We start from the raw sequence: 22,391 nt of genomic DNA on the forward strand, positions 1-22,391 counted from the left end.
TTAAACTTACGGTAAAAACATTAATACTAATGTGGTGTTAATTAATAACAAACCAACCATTAATTACTAAATTAAAAATAATTAGGGCTTACATTGCACATCACATTCCTAAAGTGATGCTGGCTTGTTCTTCTGTGTTTGCTCTGAGCAAAATAAATATCAAAACAACCTGTAAATTCTAATATTTGTATTAAATCTTATTAGTAAAAAAAAACAAAAAAAACCCCATTTGATACAACTTGTTATAGAAATATATTTATGTAAACTCTTACTGAGATAGGTTTCCGTAGTGTAGCGGTTATCACGTTCGCCTCACACGCGAAAGGTCCCCGGTTCGATCCCGGGCGGGAACAACATGGCTTTTTGAATTTAATATTCATCACATTTTATTAATCTATAAAAAAGTTGATTTTCATTTAAAATTAAATGCCATGACTCTGCAGAGAGAGATTCCTACCGGCTGCCCCTAGTGTTAAGCATTATTCATTCTTATTCGACTAAGGGTAGATGATTTAAAACAATTTACTAAAACAAATAATACAATTAAAAGGAATTTTAAAAATTAGCCAGACAGCTGCGTTGGCCGGGAATCGAACCCGGGTCAACTGCTTGGAAGGCAGCTATGCTAACCACTATACCACCAACGCGCTTGTGTGTACAAAATTCTCAGATCCCTATAGGAGAGTTCCAGGGAGGTGGGACTGTACCATTTCTCGACAATTAGAAGGGGGTACTTCCTACGAAAGGTATTCTGAGATGTAAACCAGTGTCAGTGTTGGAGAGAGGGAGGGCTGGTAGAGAGATCACCCAAGCTCCAGGAAGAGGACAGAACCCTCTCTTTCTCCGTGGCTCACCCTCCTCTCATTAGGGTTAATTCCCTTCATGGACCCTCCCTTTCCCTGTCGAATGGTTCCTTCCCTTCTGGGATAGCGACTACCCCTTCCCGACCGTGCAGTAGTTCCTCCCACGCCCCCCTATCCTCGAGAGTGGTTCCTCCTCAGCTCTTCTCCCTGATGCCCCTGCCGCGGTCGGGCTGGTCCTCTCGCCCAGACCGGGCACTTCCGCCTCCGGGTTAAAGGTCGCGCGCGAGCAGGCTGCCCCCCCTTTCCCCCTCCCCGTTTCCGGGGCTGCTGTCTGAGTGTCCGGGACATGGAAGCAGCCGCTGCCCCCCCTCCCCGCTGAGGAGCCGCCCCGGCCGGGGGAGGACGCCGAGCCCCGGGGTGAGTGGGGGGAGCCCCTTCCCCAGCCTGAGGCAGCGGGGGGGGCAACACCCCTGTGAGGGGCGGGGTCACGTCCCCTCCCGCAGGGACCCATGGCGCGCGGGGGGGGGAGGGGGAGCATCTCTGGCGCGAGCCTGGGTCCCCACCGCCCGGGGGGGGCGGCGGCTCCCCCTCCCCGAATGTCCCCGGGGTGATGGGGAGCCGCGACCCAGTCGCCTTGCGGTGGGGGAGGGGGGACATGTCGCTGCCCCCCCCCATTCTGCAGGGAGGGGGAGTCAGCTCCCCTGGGCTGCGGGTGGGGTGGGGGCGCCAGGGAGGGGCCGGAGTCGGCTCACGCTGCTGGCAGCCGGGGCGGAGGTTACGGCGACACACGCTGGGGCTTGGCATCGCCTGGGAGGCAGCCGGCTCCCTCTGACACAGGCCAACAGCCGCCTCCTGGGCCTTGCCCGTGACAGGCGCTCGGGCAGGGCTGCTCCCCCTCTGCGCTCAGGCCGGTGGCGGCTGCCAAACCGCTTCTCTCTCTGCACCAATTCTTACTGATTTGCCTGTTTGGGGGAGACGGGTCTGGGAGCTTCCAGCTCACGGCAGGTTAACATTTAAGGCTGTTGGGCCCGGAGGTGACTGCATCCTTGTGGGGCTTGTAAGCACAGCGGTAGTTGAGGATCTTGCTGACAGGACTAGAATTGTCCATGTCCTCCGCCTCTCAGTCAGGTTTCTGATTCCTTAGGTGCCATTAGTTTGGGTCATCTCCATGGGCACAGCTGTGTTTCTTCTGCATAGAATTTGGCCCTCTAAGGCAGTGATGTTCAGACTGCGGCTTGTAAGTAGCAAGTGGCTCTTTAAATGCCTCTCCTGCAGCTTTTTGCAGCAAAACATTGTATGGTTTAATTATTAACCAATCAGGATGCTTTTACTGTGTTATTAATCAGTTACGGTATCAAGTTTTTAATTTATTTGCTGTGAAAATTCTATAGCTATATGACCTAAGCATTTCCTCTTCAATAATGCTGTTAGAAATGAAACAATGAATTCACGCTACTGTGACTTTTTTGGGTAATGTTGATCCCTAATTTGGCTTTTGAAGCATGGAGGTCTGAGCATCACTGCCCTAAGAAATTGTAAAGGGGTATCCCTTAGGTCATTACCCAACGCCAATCATGGGGCGGTTCATGTGCACATCTAAAATTGTCACAAAATTACTGGATGTTTCTGCCTAGCCCCACTTTTGAGTTTTCGAGAACTGAGGGAACATTACTGCCTGCAGCTCTCCCTGATAGAGGGGGCAAATGAAATAGCCTTGGTACCTACTCTCCCCTGATGTACTGTTGGGTGGATAAATGGTGGTTGTTTGGATGGGCTCAGGGGTCTGTTAATGAAGGCTATTAATGCTCCAGATGTGGGGTGTGTCCACAATCCAAAGCTCTCTGAGGGCATGGGAAATGAGGGAGGTCCCACTGCACTTTGAGGATTTTGAGTGTAAGAGGAGTTAGGCATCAAGGACACATTCCACCTTATGGTCTTAAGGAACAAGAACATCTTGTAAAGGCCAGTGACCCTGGCCGTTCTGTCATCTCAGAAATCTGGGCATTAAAGATTGAGATCCCTCAGAAGAATTTAACTGGAAATTTGGCAGAAGAAAAAGCTACCGATTACCTGCATGGTTCACTGAGCTTCAGTGCTGAGGAACTAGGAAATCCACCTCTTAAAAATACCTTGATATGAATGTTCCCATATGTTAATTGGGGATGGAACTGGGCTGCTCAATAGGTCCCAGGCTGTGCTGGCAATATGATTGATGGAGGACTCTTAATGCCCATGGCTGGGGAAACTGTGGTTACATGAGGTCTGTTTTTTCTCTCTCCTCCTCTAGTTTTCTGTCCTGCCCAAGGTTTGCTGAGCAGTTAATGCAGAAGATAAAGAGGGTTCGTCTGGAAAACGAGACTGCAGGAAGTTGGAGAAGGTAACTTTCCTAGTCTCTATCTTGGCACATACGGCCTTTGGGGCTGAGTAATCAGAGGGCCACAATCAACATTATGAATGAGTGATGGTTGTGATAAACCAACACCTGTTAATTCTGCCCATGAAGTCCTAAATCCAGCTGTATCCATAGAGCCTGAAACACTGGAAGAAAACTAGCTCTTTGCTACTGAATTTAGATTCCAGGCTTTTAAATGCCTTTCTGTCTGCATTTTTTAAAATCCTAAATCCTTTTTGCTTCCGACCATTGCTGTCCTCTTCAGCCTAAATCTATTACATTTCCCTGCCCTTCCCAAAACCTGCAGCCATGTAACCTTGTCAGATGTAGTGGACTAGGCATGATGGTAAAAGAACATCTGGACATCTTCAGAGTTTTCTGTGTTGTGGTTGCAAAATTCTGAATGCAAGATTAAAGGTGGCCTGTTCTGCTTCTACTGTCATCATTTTGGACCATGTCTGTACAGCAGGGACTAGAGTAGGGATGTAACTGGTTAACCAGTACCTGGGAGCAGCCTGTGGCTTGCCACAGGTGGAAAGCTGCTCAGCCCCAGGATGAGGGCCAGCAGCACTGCGCACAAGGAGTAGAGGAGTAGGAGTGAGAGCCTGCTTAATCAGTTAACCAGTTAAACAGATTAACTGGGATTTTACATCCCTAGAGCAACGTATCTATGGTGCCATTCCATTGCCAGTTTAACCTCATTGTGTAGACACGTTCTGCGGTGATGGAAGGGTATTTCCTTTGCTGTGGGAAAACCACATTCCCCCAGTGACTGTAGTGAGTTTGACAGATACATTCTTCCATGGATCTAGCTGCAGCTATGCCAGGGGTTTGCTGTGGTTCTTGGGAATCTGGATTTTTCTTACCCCCGAATAGTATAGCTATGTCAACCTAAATTTTAAGTGTAGACCAGGCTGCAATCACTGTGTGTTCTCCAGACAAGATTCATCAGGCAGCAGATAAACCCAGGATCTTTTTGAGTGTCTTTTTCTACCCTCCTATTGTTAGCAGTGGTTTACTGTGGGTAGGGTGGCTGCAAATATGTATTTTCTGGGTGTGAATGGACTGTCCTGAATTTAGGTCACTGAAATCTGATCTGGCCTTGAAAGCCCTTCTTGTGAGGAGCAGTATTGTTTGAAGGATCATGTCACTAACCTTGAAGAGATTTCACCAATTGGATGGGAATTAGCTAAAGGGTGGAATGTGTTCAGTTGCATGGAAGTTGTTTCATTTTTCTAGCTGAATAAACTCTTAAGACCCAAGCTGCAGTGAGATTTGGGAAGGAAGGAGTGGGCCCAAATCACTGCTCTTTCTGGTTTTATATCCTGTGATGTGTTTTTGATAGGCAGCTGTTTGCCTTGAAACACAGTATTAGTTGTTTTGAAGGAGAAGGACATTAGACTGAATTTAATTCCTCCTGCCTGGTCCTGGGTGCATACACTGGATGGACTCAAGATCATTGACACATTGCAAAGTCTTAGGAGAATGTTCCTCAAATCTCGTTCCAATGTTTATGTGCTCCGCTGTCTCTGCTTCTGTGGCTTTCCTTGGGCTGCCTGCCGTGGTCTGATTGGAATGTACTTTTCTCTGTTTAATTTTCAAGCTGTGGTTTGTTTTGTTGTTTGGCTTCTGGAGCATGGATCTTAGGAGTCTTGGGAAGAGCTTTATTTTGAGACCCCCTTTCTGTAGCCTCTACGTTGTATTTTATGTTCTCTGCACTACTGAGAAACTCAGGAATTAGAAGCAGCCATTATATGCTCTATAGCTGTAACTAAAGGGAGCCATGCTGTATTTTAGTTCAGTTTTTGTGGCCTCATGTACTGTGGCCTGGTTTGGTAGTTATGCAGAGTCCATTCCACCCACTGGATCTCATGTTGCAGATTCTGTGTTACGTTTGGATTGTTACTTGCCTAATCTCAGGTCTGAGGATGAAATGAGGAAAATAACATTGGAGGAAGAACTGTGAAGACTCTTTCCCTTTGGTTACAGGAAAAGAGGTTTCTGTGTTTGACATCACGAGGTATTGTATTCACAAAGAAGGGAACTTGAGTTCTCATTGTGCTTCACCGTTGAAAGGCATAATTCTCTAGGATAGAATACATGTTTAATTGATGGATGAGATATCAAGACATAGGAAAGAGAACATTCTGAAAAGGCTATTGGTAGGTGTCAGGGAATTCTCCAGGTGTGTGTAGAGATTTCCTGGCAGATTCATTTGAGAGAGACATTGGATTGAGATGAAATGATCTAACACTGGTTTATACATTAACCACCCAACTGCTGCTGGAATCAAACTGAGAGAAGGGGCTTTTTGCAGTTCTGTATGGTACTAAAGCTGCACGGTCAGAGATTTAGTGTCTATTTCATGCAAATTAAATATTCCAGTCTGACAGGCATGTCTGTTCCGTCTGCATTCTGACAGCAGATCTCTAAATGGAAAGCTGCATTCATTCATTTAGAAACATGACTTTAAAATTGAAGCCTTGGTTAACTCAGGGGCCTCATTCTTTAATCCTATATAGACCTTATTTGCTACATTGCTATATTGATACAGAGTCCAAGATGGGGATTCTCTCAAGGTGATGAGATCCCTCTGGTTTCATTTATTTTCCAGCAAACTGAAATGTCCCAGAGGAGGAGCCGTAACTCCGTAAGATGACCATGAAGAAGAATGGTCCAGCGGTTAGGTTGCTAGGGGCTAGTGCTGCAGTGACTTGAGGGAGCCATTACAAGAATGTCAGCTTTTAGAAGAAAAACTCATCTTGCAAATTAACTTACTCTTGGCTCACCTGGATCTGTGCTCCCTGGGCCCGGGTTCCACTGAGAGTAAAGTCCCAACTCAAACTTGTGGGCCTTTGCCTCATCTGGAATAAGTCTGATCCAGGGTAGTGCAGTCTCCTTCATATACCAATGTTGGACTCATATGTTGTATACTTCATATTCAAACAGGCTGTGTGTTGTGGCTGTGCAGTTTTCCATTAGCCAACTCAGTGGCACTGGCATCTTCTTAATTTGTCATCTGTGCCACTTCACTCCTGGTTACTGCAGCACTTCCAGCAAGCCATGTCATGCCTTTACTTAGCCTGTTTAAGATGCTGATCTGATCTGTTTGCAAGACAGAAAGGAGACTTTGCTTCTGTATTCCCACAGGTCAGAAGTTTTTCCATGTGCTCACCTATACATTTGTTACCTTTGAATCAGCACCTATCCTATCTAAATGCCTGGAGTGTGTTTCAGTTAGATTAAATGATTAAGTAACTTGCTACAACAGATGTTCTCCTGCCCTGATTGATTCTAACACTTGGTCTTTTTTCTGGAAGAAGTCCTGGAGGTAAGTTTTGGGCTCAGCATCCTTTACTGAGCTGGGTGTTGTGGATGAAGTATTGCTTTCCATCTTGTACTGCTTATGTTTAATTCATAACCTTTATGAATGTGTTGGTAGCTTTAGGATCTGTGCATTCTCAAAGGGCTCTTGTCCTTAGACATCAGCTAACTGCTCAGAGCTCCCTGCGAGCAGCTGGAATGTGCCTAATCAGATCCCCCACATTAATTCACCTCCCCCACTTTCTTTCCCAGTTTCTTGACCAGTTCCGAGGGGGAAGAGAGGATGACTGCAGTGGACGAGCAGTCGGACAACACGGAAGTGATCGAGATGGAGGACGTGCCTTCCCAGTTCCTGGTGGAGAAGCATTCCTGGGATGGGCTGCGTGACATTATTCACAGCAGCAGGAAGTATTCAGGCATGATAGTGAATAAGGCTCCCCACGACTTCCAATTTGTCCAGAAAACAGAAGAGTCCAGTCCACATTCTCATCGCCTTTACTATCTGGGTAAGCCTTGCTTTAGTCAGCCACCTTGCTTAGTGGGTCACCTTGGTAGGCTTGGCTGTGCCAAAGAACTGTCTTTGTGGCAGTAGTATAATCTTTGTTCACTGATGTCTTTGTTGATCACTAGGTATCTAGGTGCCGGAGAAGAAGTGAAAAAGAAAGGATACTCTTGTGGCTAACGTGCTAGCTTGGGACTCAGGGGGTCTGGGTTCAGTTCCTGGCTCTAGCATGGGCTTCTTATATGATCTTGGCTTAGTTACTTAATTTCTTTGTTTCCTGGGTGTTAAATGGAGATAATCCTGCCTCTCTCCTACTTTTTTGGTTTTGGTTTATTTAGACTGGAAGTTATTCAGGGCAAGGAGTGTCTGACCCAAGAGGGCCCCATCTCAGAATCTTTGAGTGCCACTGTGATGCAAATAATCATCACAGAACACTAGAACTGAAAGGGACCAGAAGAGGTCATCAAGTCCTAGTCCCCTGCCCTCATGGTAGGGCCAAGCACCATATGGATCATCCCTGACAGGTGTCTGTCTAACCTCCTCTTAAATATCTCCAATGCTGGAGATTCCACAACCTTCCTAGGCAATTTATTCAAGTGCTTAACCACCCTGATGGTTAGGATCTTTTTCCTAGTATAGCAAGGGAGGTTTAGATGGGACAACTTAAGCCCATTGTTTCTTGTCCTATTATCAGAGGTTGAGGAGAATATTTTTTTCTCCCTCTGCCTTGTGACACACTTTTAGGTGCTTGAAGGATTCTATCACGTCCCCTTTCAGCCTTCTGTTTTCCAAACCAAACAAATTGAATTCTTGCAGTCTTCCCTGATAGGTCTAGAGAACATGACCTTTCATCATTTTTGTTGCTCTTCTCTGGACCCTCTCCAATTTCTCCACATCTTTGCTGAAATGTGGTGCCCAGAACTGGATACACTACTCCAGTTGAGGTCTAATCAACACAGAGTAGAGGAGAAGAATTACTTTTCATGTCTTACTCACAACATTCCTATTAATGCACCCCAGATTAATGTGTGTTTTTTCGTTGTTGGTGGGTTTTTTTGCAACAGTATCAAACTATTGACTCTCATTTAGCTTGTGGTCCACTATGACCCCTAGATCCCTTTCTGCAGTACTTCGTCCTAGACAGTCATTTCCTATTTTGTATGTGTGCAACTGATTGTTCCTTTATAAGTGGAGAACTTTGCCTTTGTTCTTATTGAACTTATTTACCTCAGATCCTTTCTCTAGTTTGTCCGGATTGTTTTGAATTGTGACCCTATCCTGCAAAGCATTTGCAAAACCTCCCAGCTTGGTATCATCTGCAAACTTAATGGCATAGGGAGTATGCTTATTATCTAAATTGTTGATGAAGATATTAAACAGAACCATTCCCAGAACTGACCCTTGCGGAACCCCACTTGTTATGCCCTTTTAGTGTGACTGTGAACCATTCATAACTACTCTCTGAGAATGATTATCCAACAGGTTATTCACCTACTTTATAGTAGCCCCATCTACATTGTGTTTCCCTAGTTTATTGATAAAGTAAAGTGAGACTGTATCATGCTTTACTAAAGTCTAGGTATATCACATCTACCTCTTCCCCCTTCACCACAAACCTTGTTATCTTGTCAAAGAAAGCTATCAGGTTGGTTTGACATGATTTGTTCTTGACAAATCCATGCTGACTGTTACTTATCACCTTATCACTTATCTTTCAAATGTTTGCAGATGGATTCCTTAACTATTTCTCCATTGTCTTTCCTGGCACAGAAGTTAAGCTCGCTGGTGTGTACTTTCCTGAGTTGTCCTTGTTTCCCTATTTATAGATGGGCACTAGATTTGCCCTTTTCCAGTCTTCTGGCGACTCCTATCTTCCATAACTTTTCAGAGATGCCTCCTTAGTCAGCTCCTTGAGTATTCTAGGAGGCATTTCATCAGGTCCTGGTAACTTGAAGATCTCTAACTTTTCCTAAGTAATTTTTAACTTGTTCTTTTCGTATTTTAACTTCTGAATCTACCCCATATTCACTGTGTTAGGTGCAAGGGATGTAAAATCCTGTTGAATTATTAACCAGTTAAACATTAAGTTTAACTGATTTACTGATTAAATGGGGGAAGGGGGAGCACTCCAGCCAGGCTGCTCTCGGCCCCTTGCAAGGCTGCCAGCTCCCGGCCGCATACGCAGGGAGCCAGCAGCCCCGCGGAAGGGCCCGGTGTTGCTGAAGCAGCCCTCCAGGTACTGGTTAACCATTGCCCCATAAGCATCACCTGTTAAGGTTCCCTATTAACCTCCCTATTAGGCATCCAATTGCCATCAACCTTCTTGGTGAAAACCGACAAAGTTTAAGCATCTCTGCCATTTCCACGCTTTCTGTTGTTTTTCCTTCACTGAGCAATGGCCCTAACCTGTCCTTGGTCTTCCTCTTGCTTCTAATGTATTTGTAGAATGTTTTATTTTATCACTTATGCCTGTAGCTAGATTGAGCTTGTTTTGTGCCTTTTCCTTTCTAATTTTGTCCCCTAAATACTTGTGGTGTTTATGTTCATCCTTTTTGCTTTGACCCAGTTTCCATTTTTATAGGATTCCATTTTGATTTTTAGATCATTCAAAATCTCCTGGCTAAGCCAAGGTGGTCTCTTCCTACCTTTTCTATGCGATGGATTGGTGTGCTCTTGAGCCCTTCATGCCTCTTTGAAAAACTGCCAACTATCTTCAATTGTTTTTCCTCTTAGTCTTGCTTCCCATGGGACCTTACCTACCAGCTCCCTGAGTTTACTAAAGTCTGCTTCCTTGAAATCCATTGTCTTTATTTTGCTGTTCTCTCTTCTACCATTCCTTAGAATCATGAACTCTATGATTTCATGATCGCTTTCACTCAAGCTGCCTTCCACTTTCAAACGCTCAGGCAGTTCCTCCCTATTTGCTAAAATCAAATCTAGAACAGCTTTCCCCCCTCCCCCAGTAGCTTTCTTCACCTTCTGAAGTAAAAAATTCTCCAGTACATACCAAAAACTTGTTGAATAATCTGTGTCCTGCTGTGTTGTTTTCCCCAACATATGTCTGGATAATGGAAGTCCCACATCATCACCAAGTCCTGTGCTTTGGATGATTTTGTTAGTTGGTTAAAAAAAAGCTTCATCCACCTCTTCTGCCTGACTAGGTGGTCTGTAGTAGACCCCTAGCATAACATCACCCTTGTTTTTACCCCTTTTAACTTTACCCAGAGACTCTCAACAAGTCTCCTATGTCCATCTCTATCTCAATCCAAGTATATACATTTTAATATATAAGGCAACACCTCCTCTCTGTTTTCCCTGCCTATCCTTCCTGAGCAAGCTGTACCCTTCTATGCCAATATTCCAATCATGTGTATTATCCCACCAAGTCTCTGCGATACTGTCATGGTTGTGTTTGTTTATTAGCACTTCAAGTTCTTTCTGCTTATTCCCCTTACTGCTTGCATTTGTATACAGACAAATAAGATATTGAATTGATTTTGCCCCCCAGTTCTGCTTTGTCTCCCCTTTATCCCTGCCATTATAACCCATGCTCCCCCCAGTTTCTGATCCATCTCCTTTACCTGTGGACTTTGATCACCAGTCTGCATCAAACCTAGTTTAAAGCCCTCCCCACTAGGTGAGCCAGTTTGTATCCAAATACTCTCTTCCCCTTCTTCAATAGGTGGACCCCATCTCTGTTTAGCAGCCCTTCTTCCAAGAGGAGCATCCTGTGGTGAAGGAAGCCAAAGATCTACTGGCAACACCATCTTTGCAGCCAGGCATTCACCTCCAGGATGCATCTGTCTCTGCCTGGGCCCCCTCTACCTTTTGACTGGAAGGATCAAAGAGAGCCCCACCAAAGCCCTAAGCTACCTCACCCACACTCCCAGAGCCCTGTAGTCACTTTTGATCTGCTCAGGGTCACACCTTGTAGTTTCATGAGTGCCCACATTGGGGAATAGAATAGCATGGGCAGTCGTCAGAGGGCTGGATAATCCTTGACAATCCCTTCATAATGTCTTGGATACTGGCCCCTGGCAGGCAGCATGCCTCCTGGGATGTTGTGTAAGTGTGACAGATGGGTGCCTCTGTCCCCCTCAGAGATTTTCCTATCACCACTACCCTATGTTTCCTCTTCACCGTGGTGGCTGCAGACCTCCTAGTATTGGGGGTACATGGCTCCTCCCCCTTAGAGGGTGATTCCTGATCTCTCGTATCCAGGGCAGCATAACTGTTCTCCAAAACTGTGGTGGGTGGGTTGGGAGCAGGGGTGGAGTACTGTCTGCTGCCAGAAGTAACCACCTTCCAGTGTGGTTCTTCCCCCCTCCTCCCCCCAAATCTCTCGTGTGGACTTGGTTGAGTCAGGTCTCCTATCTGGAGTATTACCTCAAAAAGAGCGGATGATTTGGTTCTTTTAAGGGACCTGATGATTCTACTTATGGTTATTCTATCCTTGCAAGCCCAATGCATATGATTGATTGGCCAGGTGAACAAATTTTTTTCACGGAGCAGCACATCAGTGAACTTTAAAAAAACACGTGTTGCTGTTTTTCCCAATAAACTGGAAGAGTCTTACCTCAATGCAGGTTGTGAGGATACTTGTAAAAAGAAAACAGTACTTGTAAATACTTTGCCAAGGGGAAAAATAACTGGATAAGTGTTGGGTATTAATGATTAACGATGGTTCCTAGAGAAATATTCTCTTCCTTGCTGAAGACATGAGAGAAGGCCAATTTTTGTGTTGTACCAGTTTATAGTTATAGACAGAACCGTGATGTCACTAGTAAGCAACAGTTAAATATAGTGGCTGGGTTTTAGAAGGGCTGGATAATTTTATGGTCAGTAATACTTAGCTGTACATACTGTGAAAGGGAACTATGTCCTGCACCAAGGCAAAGGCTGATCATTGCAGGATTTATTAAAGAAATTCCCTGTGTATGATATGCCACACAGCTGGCTGGGTTTCCTGCAGTGACCCCTTTTTCTTTTTAACCATTGGATATTGGGTTTGATGTGCTCTTTTGTGCCGGTCACTGCTATTTATTGGAGAAAGTAATGCACCAGATGTGTTTGGGGGTAGGGGAGAGGAAAGTATGTGGGTTCCTTAATGAGAGCATATGGACCATAATGGTTCTTCATTAATGAAGCTTGTCCATGTATGGAGCAGAATAGACAAGTTAGACCCCTTTGGTGTAAGTGATAAAAGGTAGCCAGATATTTATGTACAATAGAATCTCAGAGTTATGAATACAGGAGTTCTGGACTAACCAATGAACCATGCATTTCACTTGGCTTAGGAAGTACACAATCAGGCAGCGGCACGTGCACACACGACATACACGCACACAACACACAGTACAGTACTATGTTAAATGTGTAAACTACTTTAAAAATGGGAAGGTTTAAATATTTTTGACAAGCTAAGCAAACTTTCTGTACTTTCATTTAAGTGGCTAAAAGCAGCATTTTTGTTCTGTTTATTGAAGATTCAAAGTTGTTTTAAGTCAGTGTTCAAATGTAAACTTTTTTTGAAATAACAACCATGCCATTTGATTCAGAGTTATGAACAGTTTAGGGAAAACGAGAGTTCCTGTAGCACTTTAGAGACCAACATATTTATTGGAGCATAAGCAAATAAATTATAGTCTCTAAGGTGCCACAGGACTCCTCATTGTTCTTGCAGATACAGACTGACATAGCTACCCTTTTGGAACATTTTAGAGTTATGAATAACCTCCATTCCCAAGGTGTTTGTAAACCTAGGTTCTAGTATGAGGAGACTCTGATTCATCTTCCTGGTAGGGATGTTAAAGTGTTTGGGTTTTTTGTTTGTTTTGCACATGCGTAACTGCTGACATTTTCAGTGGTTACACGTTTACACACGGGGTGAGGAGGTGGCTCCCACGCCCGCAGCCGCTGCTGCCTCTCATGCAATCCACTTGCATGTAACTGGCGGTTAATGGATGAGTCTAGGATCATCTGTTAACCATTTAATTGTGTCCCCTATCACATCCCTACTTCCTAGCTGAAGTTATGCAGTAGAATGACAATGACTTGTCAGATGATGTTGAGCTTTTATTGCTCCAACAAAATGTGTGGAACACAGAGGCAGATAATAGTTGGTGTTGTCTATTAATAATATTCCTAATCCATTACAGCCCCATTAAGCTGGTGTTGAGTTGCCCCTTCAGTTGTGAAGAATTTGGTTCTCAGTTCAGGAATGTGCCTGATGATGTTTCACTTACATGCTTAAAAGCAGCGTGCCAGTTTTTTCCCAAGTTTTAAGTATTGCTTTCCAAGCTTCGATGTGGATCTTCTAGGTAGAGCCCTGTGTGGATACAAAATTTTGTATTCACATCCACAACTGTATACACAAAAATGAGTTGCAATGCACAAATACAAATATCCACAAATTTGCAGATTTCTAGGTGTGAAATTTGTATCCGCATCTGTATCAGCAAAAATGAGCTGTGAATATCTGCATCTTCAGATATGGACATCCTTGGTATAAAGTGGATATCTGCAAATTTGCAGGGCTCTACTTTTAGAGAGAGGGGAGAGAGAGTACTTTTTTTTTTTCTTAACCTTTCAAAATCTTTGATAGCAGATTTTGGGCATTTTTTCTACTTCACTTAGGGACCAAAATATAAAGTACTGAAAACCGGGGGACAATTCTTTTGCAGCTAGTTGTCATAGGCAATACGAGTACAGTACAAGACTATCCGTAGATGGATTATTGTAATCATGGCCTTAAGACTACATCTGTAGTAACATCTGTGTGTCTGACTGTAGCCTGTTTGTGTTTTGAACATGTTAGATCTTTCCTGGGCTGTTCTCATTGACTCTCATGTATCATGGCAGATGCTGCTTATATAAAACACCACATGCTCACCATTTCGTTGTCTCTGCGTCTCTGAAAATTGTATGCTTATATGTTGCTTTGATTCTTGAGTACTTATAAATACATTTAAATGTTAATTGTAGTAAAGTGAATTTGATAGGTTAACAGGCTTGGAGATGGAAGACTTTTTTTCCTGCACAGAATACATGAAAGAGGGGCAGTAGCATGGTCAGCCCCTCCCCCCGACACTCCATCCCATCAACGTACTGCAGCCTTGATCTAGAGCGCTCCTGCCAGCAAGGGTGAAAGACAAGTTCATTGTCTTGGGTACTTCTGCTGAATCTGCCAACAAACTTGCCTGCTGTGTTGGGGTTTTGATGTTACTACTGGAAACTGGACTGGCAGCAATAACTCATTTTACCACGGCCACTGAACAGCCATCCTGTAGCAATGCCTTTGGCCACCGTTAAACTTAGTCACATTCAAACCTGGTCTCTCGCACCAAAGACTTTGCATCCCTCCTAGTAGACTTACCGGCGTTCCCTGGTCCTTCCCCTTCTGCCCATTCCCCCACCCACCTAGAGCCATTTCTCTCTCTCTCCCCTAGCCTTGTTCTCTCCCCTCCCCCGCCCCCATCCTCCAGGCTAACAGCCCACTTGGGGCCTATTCTTGCCCCCCTGCCATCCCACTTGGACCTGTTCTCTCCCCCATTTCGGCGCTGTGGCCAGGGTTCGGGTAGGGGGCAGGTTTTGAGGCAGGAGGGGCTATTAGTGTGCTGGCAGGCAGGAAGCAGAGCCCCAGCCCTGCTGGGCACCCCTTGGTGGTACGAGTGCCCCAGTGGATAATCCGCAGGATGGCTCTCCCCTGCAGGCTCACTGCCTCTGACGGCCATCTCATAATGCGTCCCTCGGAACAGGAGCCCCTCGCTTTGCATGTTCTGGAAAACTGTCCCTTTCCCGGGGCTTCCGGTTCTCCTGGCACAACTGAACTTGCTTTAATTTAGGAGAAGAGGACACTGCTTACCAAATTTGGTGGCCCTAGCTCTTATGTTTAGGAGGTGTTCTTGAACAAATGGACTTGCAGTCGGACGCATTCTAGTACATATAGGTGTGTGTGTGTGTGTGTGTGTGTGTGTGTGTGTGTTGGAATGCACTATCTTGTTAGCAATGCTGCTAATGCAATCGTATGCTTCTACAGGGATCAGTTCTCTGGAGTGTGGCTCTAGGGTGGGGGCTGAGCAGAGTGTTTGAGGGACCCTAGGAGCAGCCAAATGTGGAGAAAGCTCGAGTACATCTTAATCCTGTTGAAAAATGTTGATGTTAATAAAATTCAAGTGTTTGGAGTAGGTGGATGGACTGTGTGAGTAGGTTGAGAAGCACCCTTAAAACGCCCCTGAGCCATTTAGTCTTCCTGAATAGTTAATAAATGGCCTTATCTGCCTTTACCTGGATTAGTCCTGGCTGATTGGCAGAGGCCCTGGAGGTTTTTTGCCTTCCTCTGTAGCATGGGGCACAGATCACAGCTGGAGGATTCTCTGCATCTTGGGGCCTTCAAAGTATTTGAAGGCTTCAATATCTGAGATATAGGTGAGAGGATTATTCTAAGAGGGGTGGGTGAGATTCTGTGGCCTGCACTGTGCAGGGGGTCAGACTAGATGATTATAATGGTCCCTTCTGACTTTAAAGTCTATGAGACTTCTCTGAAATTGCCATTTTTTTTGGCTTTGTTTTTCCAACAGGGATGCCGTATGGTAGCCGGGAGAATTCCCTTCTTTACTCAGAGATTCCCAAAAAGGTACGGAAAGAGGCCCTGCTACTCTTGTCATGGAAGCAGATGCTGGATCATTTTCAGGTGAGGAGAAGCAACATACCCTTTGCTGTGGTGATGCTTGGGGTCCCAGACTGACAGTCAGATGTTGGAGTGGTTGCTGGTATGTTGACTGCCACTCTGGGCTGTTGTAGAGGGGTGACGTGGCATGTAAGGCAGGAAAGTTGTGCCATGCTCATGGCACTGATGGAATAGCCATGTAGGGAGATCTCTTTGAAAGCAGCTGCCAAGTATGGTGGGGCACTGAGTATCAACCAACAGCTGATGGGGCAGGAACAGGTTTCACTGTACATAAATGTTCTGTAGCCGACAGTCGACCTCCAGGTATAAAAGAGTAAAATTAAACTGTTGTGGTCAGACTCCCTTTCCTCTCCCCCCCTCTCTGCCCTCCTTCCATTTATACCTTGATTACCATGTTTATTTTTGATAACTTTGTTTTTATCACGTGTGGAATATGGATCGATCTGCTGCCTACATTGCCAGTTACTTTCATAAACCGGATGGAATTAGGAAGAGGAACAGATTTCCCCCTTCCCTTTTTTCATAGTAGGTTGGTGTTCCGGTGCCATTAAGAATTAGCCAGCCTCAGCAACAAGAGGATGGAGGGTATTGGACTGACTTGTCACATCCCAGACCTTCTGTTAAGCAGATTTCAAGAGCTTGGAAGTACGCTTGGATCCTCTGAGTCCCTTTGAAACAAGCTCAAGATCCCTGGAATAGCAGTTGTTTGTGCTATCTGACTTGTAAGCTGTATGTGAAAAGACATGGATAATGTCATTAGGTTAATTGGCATATGCGTGTGGCAGTTGTTCCTCAGTTTTAAGATGGAGGTGCCATTTATAGACGATAGGTCCAAGCCTTTGGCTCCGATCTCATTGGGGGCAGTGCAGTTGGTCACAGGTCTTCGGGGCTACGCTTTCGCACTAAGAGGATGGTGGCTGCATTTGGCCAGTGCATTACATTCTGGTCAGTCCTGTATTAGCTGGTGTCATTTGTCGCCGTTCCTTCAGATATGCAGATTGTGTCTCTGTGTCCTTCACCACCAGGCTACGCCTCACCATGGGATGTACTCTAGGGAAGAGGAGCTCCTGAGGGAACGCAAGCGTCTTGGGGTCTTTGGAATCACGTCCTATGATTTTCACAGTGAGAGCGGCCTCTTTCTTTTCCAGGCCAGCAACAGCCTTTTCCACTGTCGAGATGGGGGCAAGAATGGCTTCATGGTAGGTCTGCTGGTGGCTCTGTGGGAGGTGTGTGTGTTTGGGGGGTGGGGGTCTCCAGCTGTGTGTGATGTTCGCATAGCAAAAGGCTTCATGTTTGATACTGTTTCATGCTTCTTGAGTTGGACCTTAGCAGTGGTCTGCCAATAAGTCCTGTTTGCTTGGGCTTGATTCCCTTGTGTGTGGGCTGGTTCCATTGAGAACTATGTGGCTTCGATTAGCAGGAAGTTGAAAACAGAATAGGGGGCACATAATGGGCTTTATTTCCCCAGGTCTCTCCAATGAAGCCGCTAGAGATCAAGACCCAGTGCACAGGACCTCGAATGGATCCCAAAATCTGTCCTGCTGATCCCTCCGTTTTTTCATTCATCAATAACAATGATCTGTGGGTAGCGAATATCGAGACAGGAGAGGAGAGACGGATGACTTATTGCCATAAAGGTAACCAGAGTTGCTCCTTCACATCTGGAGGAGACTCCTCTTACAGCTAGAGTCTGACCCGAAGGATTTACTCCTGTGTTGCTCTTCTCCCTCTCCCACCCCCCGCCCCATCTGAGTCTCATTCCCTTTCTGGATCAGCCTTTGCAGCAACTTCAACCGTTCTCTGCTCTCTTTCCTCTTCAGGTTTATCCAACGTGTTAGATGATCCCAAATCGGCAGGTGTAGCCACGTTTGTCATTCAGGAGGAGTTTGATCGATTCACAGGGTACTGGTGGTGCCCCACAGCCACCCTAGATGGTTAGTGTTCTGCTTGGCCATGCTGTGTTGTAACATAATTATTGGCCCCTTTAGGATGCTGAGTTCCAGGTTATTCATTAGGGGATGTGAGCTGCGTGCTGGTGAATATTTGTGTGAATGGTTAGGAGGTGCTGCCGGCCCTTAAAGGAAATGTGGAAAACTAGTCGGCCCATTATGTGCTGCTGAGGTGGTCCTGGCAGGCTGATACAGTTGGGAAACAGCGTGCTGGCAAACCTACCTACCATGTCTTGTCCTAGGGTCAGAGGGTTGGAAAACGCTGCGGATCTTGTATGAGGAAGTGGACGAGTCCAAAGTGGAGATAATTCATGTTCCTTCACCTGCCCTGGAGGAGAGAAAAACGGATTCCTATCGGTACCCCAGGACAGGTCAGTGAGGTGCAAGGGAGTGACCTAAATGTAGCTGCTGCCTCATGCAGGCTGAAGCAGCATCTGGTCACCATCGGCTTTACATTTTTAATCTAGACACGTCCCAGGATTTAGGAGAAGGTCCATAAATATTCAGGGCAATTTCAGAATCTGTTGGCACCAAGTTGATTGCAGGAAGACTGTCCAAAGTCACAAATTAAACCCCAGAAAGGCCAATACAGGTCTGTAGGAAGATGAAGGCCTAAAACATAAGCCAACTCAGCACAGGCCTGTCAGACCGACGGACCAACAAGCCCAGTATCCTGTCTTCTGACAGTGGCTAGTGCCAGGTGCCTCGGGGGGATGAACAGACCAGGTGATCATCAAGTGATTCATCCTCTGCTGCTCATTCCCAGCTTCTGGCAAACAGAGGCTAACCTTATGGAAGGGATTGCTGTTGTGAAATGGAGAAAGAGTAGCCCTTTGACACATTGCTCAATACGCTCGGAATCCCACCTTCTCCATGCTGGAAATGCTTGCACATGCATAGAGCCCTGCCCAAATACAGAGTTTGTATCGGCACCAGCACGGTTGTGGATGTCCAGTGGATAGCCACGAATTTGCAGAGCTCTACACCTGCATTCATTTGCATGGGCGAACCTATTTCCCCACCCATTGAATCTCTTGCATCCACGCCACCAACCTCTTCATTGCCATTCCACAGATCGCAGCAGGCTCAGACTCTGGTTCTTTGCAAATGTGGGAAGCACAGACCACTTGCCATCTGATAATGGCATTTTCTCTCTCTCTCTCTGCTGTTTCCTCTGCAGGTAGCAAAAATCCCAAAATCTCGTTAAAACTGGCAGAGTTTAAAATGGACAGCCAGGGAAAGGTGAGTATTGATCACTATAACGCCATGACTGCAGTAGGAGAGTTCTCCCCTGGGCATAAGTCATCCACCTCCCCACCGGGCAGTAGCTAGGTCAACAGAATTCTTCTTTCGTGAACCTAACTCTTGCCTAAACCCAGCATGTGTTTGGCATAACTCGGGGATGTGGGGTTTTCACACCCCAAGAGACATGGCTGTGCTGATACCAATTTTCATTGTAGGCCAGCCCACAGTGTTGGAACATCCTGGGTTTTTAAAATTCTCTTTTGGTCTTTGATTGCAGATTGTGTGCGCTCAGGACAAGGAGCTGGTACAGCCTTTTTCCTCATTGTTCCCTACGGTGGAGTACATCGCACGTGCTGGTTGGACCAGAGATGGCAAATAGTACATAGGTTTTTCTACCTTGCCTCACCCCCACCTAACCTGCCAGTTTACGGAGCTATTGCAGCCACTAAATGAAGCCCCACACTTTTCACAGTAGAGGCCTGGCTTTAAACTGAACAAAAGCCAGAAGTCTTGGCTGCACATGACTCAGCCCCTGCAGTAATACGACCTTATATAGCACATCTAGTAATTGCCCAAGTGGAGTACAGAGCAAGGGGCTTCACCTTTTCTGTCTTTTTTTGTGACTTTTGAGCAGCGTTCCCTCCAACTTTTTTATGTCCATGTACGGAAGGACTTTCATTATGTGCACCAATACGAAGGGAATGTAACATATAACAAGTCATCCTGCACATGAACATTGTGTGGTGGTGCTGAGAGGTTGGGGTGCAGGATGGAGCTCAGGGCAGGGGTAGAGGGTTGGGAATGAGAGGTTTGGGGTGCAAGCTGTCCCAGGGAGAGTGCTGTTTCTAGATCCCTCTCTCAGCAGCAGCTTGAGGACTAGGTGAGAGGCACTTCTCCGTGGCCGTCACAACTCCAGCAAGCACAGCCAGGGGGAGGTCCAGGCTGGGCTGGGGAAGGGACGCCTGTCCCCTGGCAGCAGCAGCTCCAGATTGGGCACTGTGGCTATGGGGGAGGTGCTCTCCTCCAGCCCTGGCATGGAGCTACTGCAGCTGTGGGAATAGGCGTCCCTTTCCTGGCTGTTGCCCAGCCTAGTTTGGACCTCCTCCCTGGCTGTGCTCGCTAGCCCTGTGGCAGCCATGGAGTGATGCCTCTCACTCGATCCTGACTAGGTGCAGTATGGGAGCTTTCCACCTTCCTCTATTGCATCCAGCATTGGTCAGAGGCAGGACAAATCCAGCCCCGGCGCAGAGCAGCTTAGCGGGCACGCAGGTTTTGAGCCAGAACCATGACGCTGCTGCAGTGTAAATGACATTGGTGCATGAAATGTATTTCCTCTCCCTCGGGGAATTCAATTAAAATGCACTGACTAGGACAGCCGGCCCCTGGGCACATGGACAAGACACTCCTGATAGGAAATGAAGACTTGATACAAGCTTACGCTGTTCAATGGAACAGTGATTTGCCCTGACCCGTCTGCGCCCAATGCCAGATGCATTAGAGGAAGATGGAAAATTCCCACAATAGTTTTGTGTGCGTTCTGTACATCGGGAGAATCCCGTTGTCCCCGTGGGGGCCCGGCAGCCACCTTCGGAACTTGAAGAGCTATAGAAGTTATTAATGATGGTCATAGCAGCCAGCTCTGAAGGACTGAGTGAATCCGCATTGGAGACCTTGTTGCTTGGCTCAGTGTAAGGGGCTCCTCTGCTAGGGTGTGTGCGTTTTCCATGGGATGCATGGTGGACTTAGCTACATGGTCCCTGACATGCGTTCCCTTGACAGTATATCTTTGTTTCCAAGGACAGCAGAAAAATCGTCCAGAGACCTTGGAGGGGAAGGTCCCAGCTTAGTGATTTGCTTTTCCAAGTACAAGAACCACGTCATGTTCATTTCCCCTTCCTTCACGCAAACCTGGATGATTCTCAGATGCGTTTTGATTTTTTTTTCTTTAAAATTGTTACAGGACCCCAAAATAGCTTCTGAAAAATCTTTCCTACTAAAATCTCTTTATTTGTGCTTGAAAAGCTTATTACGATTTTGGCAGGCATCAGTCCAGAGCATTTCTGTTTTGACTGTTGATAAATTGTTTCCAGAAGACCTAATTTTGTGGCTGATCAGTAAGTGGACTATGATGCTGCACTTTTCTTTGGGCCCGAGCACTGGGTTTACCCAGCTTTACATAGGATCCACAAGGCAGCCGTCCATTTAATGACACAACTGCCATGCATGAAGGCTCATGTAGGTAGATAGCATGTTCCATGTAAGCTGAGCACTTGTGTGGCCACCCAGGAGAGAGAAAAATGTCACCCAACAGAGCTCCCATGGCACCCATTGCCGGCAGCTTGTGTTTCTATGGGGTGGTGCATATCCGTCCATGCATCTGTGCACATAACAAAATTTATTCTGCATGTGAATGGAAAAAGTTAGAGGGAACATTGGGAGACAAAGCTCATTAGTTTATGAAATCAGGTCATGGTCGGCAGCATATTGGGTGTGTGTGTCCTGCTTCTTCAAGTTTCCTGGTTTTATAAACCTCTTCTGCTATGTGCACTGTCCTGAGGGGTGTCCAGACCACGCCGTGGTAACTTGCTTCCTCTGTAGCCAGGAGAGTTGCAATAGGGCACCACTCCTGATGAATCAGGTGTCTCCCTTGAGGGACATGAAGCTGAGACTGGAGCGACTCCTTCAGTTTGTGCTGATCTTGGGCCTTTTCCATTCCCCAATAGTCAGGCAACAAGGAACCTGCAAAGTGGCCATTTCAATTTCTTTTGTTTTAGGAGCTCGTAATGAAACAATTGGCCCTTGCTACCCGAGGAGAGGGCCTGCCCAATGAAAAGTAACATTCTAAAAGGCGAGCTCTGCTAATTGCGTGTATCTTTGTAAATGGCTGTTCTAGCAAATCTCCCAAGCAACCCGCCTGTATGTTACCCATGTACGTAGCATGGATGCCTTGGGACATATTTATTGGAAAGACTCCATGCAAGTATGAAAGGCAAGGATGGGGGAGAGGGGTCTAAATCCCTTCTTCAGCAGAGGGAAAGCAAGGATATTCTTGGCACAAGGAACCTTCTGTCTGCCATGCTGTCAGTTTCACCTTTGCTAACTTTCTTTTTTTCCCAGTGCCTGGGCCATGTTCCTAGACAGACCTCAGCAACGGCTCCAGCTAGTCCTCCTGCCTCCCGCACTCTTTATCCCAGCACCAGAAAGTGAGGAGCAACGTATCGAATTTGCCAAAGCCGTGCCAGAAAACATCCAGCCATATGTGATCTATGAAGAAGTCACAGATGTGTGGATAAATGTAAGGCCATGGAGCCGTCCAAAGTTAGGAACAGGACTCTGGGTTTTTCCCCATTTTCTTGAGTGTGGCTTGTGTATCTAGGTTGGCCTGTGGAGAAGCAGGTTGCCTAGGAGACGGTTAATGTCCATGGTTACTTTGGTGAGAGGACTGGTAGTGGAATCATCACAAACTTTTTCTTCTGGGTTACTGGTT

At 46.1% G+C, this 22,391-nt stretch overlaps 1 protein-coding gene and 2 non-coding genes across 5 annotated transcripts in view; 2 read left to right on the forward strand and 1 right to left on the reverse strand.

Moving 5' to 3' along the window:
- The first annotated feature begins 280 nt into the window (after window positions 1–280).
- Window positions 281–353, forward strand: TRNAV-CAC (transfer RNA valine (anticodon CAC)). Its single transcript has one exon. It is a non-coding gene; the product is annotated as a tRNA-Val (tRNA).
- Window positions 354–575: 222 nt separating this feature from the next.
- On the reverse strand, window positions 576–647 carry TRNAG-UCC (transfer RNA glycine (anticodon UCC)). Its single transcript has one exon. It is a non-coding gene; the product is annotated as a tRNA-Gly (tRNA).
- Window positions 648–1,035: 388 nt separating this feature from the next.
- DPP9 (dipeptidyl peptidase 9) overlaps window positions 1,036–22,391 on the forward strand; it is a 30,391-nt gene continuing 9,035 nt past the window's right edge. The window contains exons 1-12 of one of the 3 annotated variants that reach the window (XM_075903055.2): window positions 1,036–1,220; window positions 1,948–2,040; window positions 3,091–3,180; window positions 6,772–7,025; window positions 15,601–15,713; window positions 16,736–16,909; window positions 17,179–17,347; window positions 17,531–17,644; window positions 17,902–18,030; window positions 18,840–18,901; window positions 19,182–19,282; window positions 22,022–22,199. In XM_075903055.2, coding sequence (XP_075759170.2) covers window positions 3,125–3,180; window positions 6,772–7,025; window positions 15,601–15,713; window positions 16,736–16,909; window positions 17,179–17,347; window positions 17,531–17,644; window positions 17,902–18,030; window positions 18,840–18,901; window positions 19,182–19,282; window positions 22,022–22,199 — 1,350 coding nt within the window. In that variant the 5' untranslated portion in view covers window positions 1,036–1,220; window positions 1,948–2,040; window positions 3,091–3,124. The remainder of the gene's footprint in view (window positions 1,221–1,947; window positions 2,041–3,090; window positions 3,181–6,771; window positions 7,026–15,600; window positions 15,714–16,735; window positions 16,910–17,178; window positions 17,348–17,530; window positions 17,645–17,901; window positions 18,031–18,839; window positions 18,902–19,181; window positions 19,283–22,021; window positions 22,200–22,391) is intronic. The other 2 variants (XM_075903054.2, XM_075903056.2) reach the window with 2 other exon arrangements.

The sequence above is a fragment of the Pelodiscus sinensis genome, chromosome 32 (assembly GCF_052426305.1).
Source record: "Pelodiscus sinensis isolate ZL-2025 chromosome 32, ASM5242630v1, whole genome shotgun sequence".
NCBI lineage: Eukaryota > Metazoa > Chordata > Testudines > Trionychidae > Pelodiscus > Pelodiscus sinensis.